This window comes from Eimeria tenella, genomic scaffold (assembly GCF_000499545.2).
Source record: "Eimeria tenella Houghton genomic scaffold, Eth_scaff565, whole genome shotgun sequence".
NCBI lineage: Eukaryota > Apicomplexa > Conoidasida > Eucoccidiorida > Eimeriidae > Eimeria > Eimeria tenella.
The window spans coordinates 1-6369 of NW_013545694.1; the positions used below are offsets into that span (position 1 = coordinate 1).

A 6369-nucleotide genomic window follows, 5' to 3' on the forward strand; every position below is an offset into this window, starting at 1 on the left:
CCCTGTCCTTTTTATCTTCAATTGTTTACTTTTGATTAATTTATTTATTAATTTATTATTCATTTATTTATTTATTTATTTATTTATTTATTTATTTATTTATTTATTTATTTATTTGTTTGTTTATTTATTTATTTATTCACTTGTTTATTTATTTGTTTATTTATTTATTTATTTATTCATTTATTTATTTACTTCAGGCTTTCTTCAAATGAAACTGCGAGACTTCTTCCTCTCATTTGCGCCAACCGAGTTCTTCGTAAGATTTTCTTTCTTAATTTTAATTTTAATTTTAGTTTTCAGTTTTGGTTTTAATTTTGTTTTATTTGTAACTTTAAATGTACATTTGAATTTAAATTTAAATTGTATTTATGGTTTTAATTTTAGATTTAATATTGATTCCAGTTTTTTTATACTTCTCAGTTTTGTTTGAAGTTTTTTGTTTTCAAAGTTTTTTAACTTTATTTTAAAATTGCTTGCAAATTTTATTTTTAATTTTATTTCTTTTTTAATATTTTATTTAATTATAAATGCATTCCACATTTTGATTTTAATTTTATTTAAATTACATCTCATTTTGATTTATAATTATTCCTTCAATTATAATCTTAATTTGAATTATTTTTTTCCGATTTAAATTACTCTTCAAGAGTAATTACTTTCAGTTGTAATTACATTTAATTATGTTATTTGTTTTGACGTATCTTATTTCATTTATTTTATTTATTTTCGTCTGAAGCTAGTTCTGTTTGCTGCTGCTGCTGCTGCTGCTGCTGCTGCTTTAAACAAGCTGCTGGTTCTAAATGCTGCAAATTGCGTATTAAAGGATTTATTTCCCTTTAACAAATCAATTTACAATTAATTTACAGGTAATTAATAATTAATAATTAATTAATAATTAATAATTAATAAACAATTAATAGTTATTCGTTTTATTGTTTTTTGTCCCTCAGTGACAGAAGAAGAATTAAGTTTCTTCATTCAAGTGCTGCTGAAGAGAGTCTCTCGAGTGTCTCCTCTTTATGCTGAGGCGCAGCGGCTGAGTGCAGCAGCAGCAGCAACAGCTCTTTTTGCTGTTGCACTCAACGGCGTTAACCCGAGTAAGAGCAGCAGCAGCAGCAGCAGCGGCAGCAGCAGGCAGCAGCAGCAGCAGCGGCAGCAGCACTCTAGTTGTAGGCTTAGAGAAGCAACAGCAGCAGCAACAGCACTTCTTGCTGTTGCACTCAACGGTGTTAATCCGAGTAAGCTTAGAAGCAGCAGCAGCAGTAGCAGCAGCAGCAGCAGTAGCAGCAGTAGCAGCAGCAGCAGCAGAAGCACCCAAGTAGTCTTAGAAAACAAGCAGCAGCAGCAACATTAGTAGAAGCAGCAGCAGCAGCAGCTCTTTTTGCTGCTGTCATAAACGCCTGCAACCCAGTAAATTCAACAACAGCAGCAGCAGCAGCAGCAGCAGCAGCAGCAGATCTAATTGATTTACAATTTATTATTTATTTATTTATTTATTTATTTATCTATTTATTTGTTTATTATTTATCTATTTATTTATTTATTTGTAGAACTCTTTGGAGGTTTAATAAACCATTTGCTGCTGGAGGCCCCTGGGCTGGAGGAGTCGCAGCCGGCGCAGTCGGTGACTTTCGCGGTGAGTGGAATTTGCGTGAAAAGTTCCATTTTTGGATTTGTTTTCTCCTTTTTTGGACCATTTTAATCCAAGTATTCATTTATTTAATTAATTTAATTAAATTCGACTTTTATTCTCCACTTTGGCGCTTTTTTTGGGCCCTTTGGCGCCACTTGGGCGTTTCTTGCCTCCCGCGTTTTCGGGTGTACGTACACCTGCGCGTGGCCGCTTTGCAAATTTCGAAAAGCGTTTTATTCGAAAAAGATTTTAAATTGATTTTAATTTCATCTAAATGAAATTAAAATTAATTTATATTTTGCATTTACTCCCCTTTTCCCTGAATCCGTCCCTTCGCTCCTCCAACCAAACCCCAACATCCTGCTGCTGCTGCTGCTGCTGCTGCTGCTGCTGCTGCTGCTGCAGCGGCTGTGCTGGGCCGTGTGCGCGTTGAGGGCCTTCGACCCCGCAGTTGCTGCAGACAGCTGGGACCCCACAGCTGTCTCGTTGCTGCTGCAGCAGTCCCTTTTTAAAGTGGAGACAGAACAGCCTTTGGCCCTCGCTCTCATTCCAGTAAAACTTTCTTTTTTCTTTTTGTTTTGTCTTTGTCTTCTTCTTTTGTCTCTTTTTGTCTTTTTGTTTTTGTCTTTTTATTTTATTTCTTTTCGTCTCTTTTTATCTTTTTGTCTTTTGTCTCTTTTTGTTTGCTTTTTCTCTTTTGTCTCTTTTCGGTTTTTTCTTTTTATCTCTTTTTGTCTCCTCTTGTCTTCTCCTTTTTCCCTTTATCTCTTTTTGTCCTTTTGTTTTTTCCTTTTATCTTTTTGTGTTTTCTTTTTTATCTTTTTGCTTTTTCTTTTTTGTGTCTCCCAATATTTGCACTTCTGTCTTTTTCTACTTTTGTCTTTTTGTCTTTTTGTTTTTTTGTCTTTTTTTCTTCTTTTGTCTCTTTCCAACTTCTTTTAATTCTTTTTAATTCTTTTTAATTTTTTAATCTGGTTTCATATCTCTTTGATTCTCTTTAACTCTTCTGAATTCATTTTATTTCCTTTTAAATTCCAATTCTTTTCATTTTTAAAATTATTTTTGTCCTTTTTTGTCCTCTTTCAATTTTATCTTTTTGTATCTTTTTTGTTGCTCCTGTGTTTCCTTTTTTGTGTCTGCTGCTGCTGCTGGATTCGCAGCCCGCTAGTTTATTCCTTTTGCCTTTTTATATCTTTTTATTTCTTGTTTTATTCCCTTTTATCTCTTTCTGTTTTTTGTCATTTTGTTTTATTTCTTTTCTTCTTTCCCAACTCTAAAAACAAAACCTTGAAATAAATTTTAAAAATTAATTTTTAAATATTTTAATTTTTGAATTGGAGACTTTTTTGTGAATTCTTTGCATGCACAAATGAATTTCTTTTATCTCTTTTAATCTTTTATTTATTTTTTTCTTTTATTTATTTATTTATTTATTTATTTATTTAAATTAAATAAAAATGATTTAAATAAAAATGAAACTTTTCTTCTCAGGACATACTGACGGAACTTGAGGTGTCTAGACACCTGCTGCCCAACATCGAAGTTCCGGTAAATCTTTTTTTCTTTTTTTCTTTTTTCTTTCTTTTCTTTTTTAGTCTGTTTTGCCTCTTTTTATGTCTCCTTTGGTTTCTTTTTGTCTCCTTTAATCCCTTTTAATGTTACTTTATCTTTCTTTTGTTTTTTGTTTTCTTTTTTTATCCTTTTAAATATCTTTTCTGCCTCCTTTTTTGTCTCATTTTGTCTCTTTTTATTATTTCAAGTTTATTTGCTGCTGCTGCTTCCACGCCTTTTGCTGCCTTGTCCTTTCGCGCTGCTGTTTTGTCTCCTTGGCTTCCTAGAACAGCAGCAGTAGCAGCAGCAGCAACAGCAGCAGCAGCAACAGCAGCAGCAGCGGCAGCAGCAACACTGCTCCCGTGTCTCTTTTTTTCCCTTTCTGTTTCCACCTGTCTCTTGCTGCTGCTTTCGTTTCTTTTGCTGCTGCTGCCTCTGCTGCATCGTTTGCCGCTGCTGCGTCTGCTGCACCCTTTGCTGCTGCAGCAAACCCTTGCTGCTGCAGCAGCAGAAGCAGCACGAGTGCAGAGTCTCCTTGACCGCCGCCAAACGCGGCGTCTCCACTTTACTCTTCGGAGGGCCCTTGAGAAGCTGGGGGCCCACGTGCAGCCCAGCAGCAGCAGCAGCAGCAGCAGCAGCAGCAGCAGCAGCAGCGGCAGCAGCAGCGGCAGCGGGGGTAGCGGAGTTGCTGACGAACTCGAAATGGAGGACCTGTACGATGATGAGCCGCAGCAGCAGCAGCAGCAGCAGCAGCAGCAGAAGCAGCTGCAGCAGCAAGAGCAGCCGCAGCAGCAGCAGCAGCAGCAGCAGGGGGAGAGCAGCAGCAAAGCAGCAGCAGACGTGTGGATTTATAATGAGCAGCTGGGGCCCTATAATGTCTCCTTCTACTGCCCAGGGAGACAGGTAAACCCTAAACCCTAAACCCTAAACCCTTCAAGGGGGCCTGGCCTGCAGCAGCTGGGGGCTGTGGCTGCCAAACCCTAAACCCTAAACCCTAAACCCTCGTTTAGGGTCTGTGATGATTTGTTTGCAGCTGGTCCTCGAGATCGACGAGCGCTGCCTTGGCCGTGAGGAGACGCTGTTGCTGCTGCTGCGGATGTCGCTGCTGCTGCTGCTGCTGCTGCGGGGCGTTTTTATATAATCTGCTGCTGATTTGTTTGTCTCTTTTTGCAGCAAGCAAATATGTGAAGAAGAGACACTTGGAAACTCTCTTTAAGGACCAAGGTAAAAAGATGCAGCAGCATCTCTTGCTGCTGCTGCTGCTGCTGCTGCTGCTGCTGGCATGTGCCTCTGTTCGTGCTGCCGCTGCTGCGGCTGCCCCATGCTGCTGCTGCTGCTGCTGCCCCCTGCTGCTGCTGCTGCTGGGAAGTGCCGCACGTGGACTACGCAACCCTGGACGAACACCATGTGGCCGGCCTGCTGTTGCTGCTGCTGCTGCTGCTGCTGCTGCTGCAGGTTTGCGCGTGCTGATTGTGGGGGAACATTTATTTCAACTTTCCAGAGTCACAGGAGAACAGGGCGTTGGTGAGTCTTCAGATCTTTTAAATTCTCTTTTAATTATTTTTTACTTTTTAATTTCTTGTTTTTTGTTTCTTTTTATTTCTTTTGTGTTCTTTTATTTCCTTTTTATTCCATTTATCTTTTTGGCTTTCCTTTTTTTCTTTTTGCTGCTTCTGTGTCTCTTTTGCTGCTGCAGTGTTTGTGTCTTTGCTGCTTCTTGCGTCTTTAAAGGCGCAATCAATTTATCGAATTAAATTAAACTAATTTAATTGGATTTAATTTAATCAATTTAATTAATTAATTAAATTAATTAATTAAATTAAATTAATTTTTCATTTTCAGACATGCTCAAAAAAGCCATTAATGAACCCGAAGCAGCAGAAGCTCTTTGCCCTTCTCGCCACGTGCAGCTGCAGGCTCTCCTCAAGAGGGCCCCCAGGCAGCAGCAGCTGCAGCAGCAGCAGCAGCAGCAGCAGCAGTAGAAGCAGCAGCAGCAGCAGCAGCGGCAGAACAGCAGTGGCAGCAGCAGGAGCGGCTGCAGCAACAAAACTAGCAGTAGGGGCAGGAGCTCCAGCAGCTGAAGCACCCGCTGCTGCTGCTGCTGCAGCTGCTGCTGGTGCAGCAGCGGTAGCTGCAGCAGCAGCAACAGCAGCAGCAGCAGCAGGAAAACGCGCATTGAGAACAATGAGGGAAGAGGACAAAGTGCAGAGGCAGGCGGTTTAAGACAGCCGTAAACGCTAAACCCTAAACCCTAAACCCTAAAAGAGTGTCTAAGAGAGACAGCGGGGGAATGTTTTGCAGCAGCTGGCTGTAAGGCCCTCATAAGCAAGAAGCCGCAGCAGCACAGCTGCAGCAGCAGCACAGCTGCAGCAGCAACACAGCAACTACAGCATCAAAGCAGCAGCAGCATCACGGCTGCTGCAGCATCACAGCTGCTGCAACATTACCGCTGCTGCAGCATCACAGCAGCAGCAACACAGCTGCAGCAGCAGCACAGCAGCAGCAGTTTGTGGCTATTTACTGCGTCGCAGTTGGACGCAAAAAGCCAAAAAGACTTAAAGAAATGCCCCTTTATATATACCATTGCAAAAAGTGAAAAGCCCCGAAATGCATGCATGCATGCATGCATGCATGCGTGGATGCATGCGTGCATGCATGCACTTCAGGCTTTTTCACATTTTAGCCTGCATGCATGCAGGCTGCAAAAGAAACATAAATAACTTTAAATAAAATACTATTTAGTTTAAATGAAATATATTTAAATTCAAACTTATTCATTTTAATTTACTATTACCTACTCTTAATGAAATATTCTTTAATTAAAATATTTTTCTTCTAGCAAAATGTTATTTACTTCAAAAGAAATATTCTTCACTTCAAATAAACTTCAAATAAAACATTATCTGCCTTTAGAAAAATAATATTTACTTCAAATGAAATATCAGGGGCCCCCAAGGGGGGCCCCCCAGTGGGGGCCCCCCTGTTGGGGCCCCCCGGCTCAGGGCGCGGCGTCGAGGGGCCCCCTTGGGGGCCCCACTGGGGGCCCCCTTGGGGGCCCCCTTTCTAGTGGCCCCTCTTTAGAGCAATATTTACTTTAAATGAAATATCAGGCTCTCCCAAGGGGGGTCCCCATGAGTAGGTTTGAATTGAAAAATATTACTGGGGATCCTGAAGAGTCGACC

General features: G+C 40.4%; 1 protein-coding gene across 1 annotated transcript; it reads left to right on the forward strand.

Annotated features, from left to right (window-relative positions):
• Positions 1-200: 200 nt before the first annotated feature.
• Positions 201-5169, forward strand: ETH_00033505 (D-3-phosphoglycerate dehydrogenase, putative; the record flags this gene model as incomplete). Its single annotated transcript, XM_013380375.1, has 10 exons — positions 201-259; positions 954-1241; positions 1554-1639; positions 2042-2188; positions 3128-3184; positions 3674-4090; positions 4221-4254; positions 4361-4411; positions 4643-4711; positions 5030-5169. Coding segments are annotated over 10 exons (1348 nt in total), but the record flags the coding sequence as incomplete, so codon positions are not given.
• Between the last annotated feature and the right edge of the window lie 1200 nt (positions 5170-6369).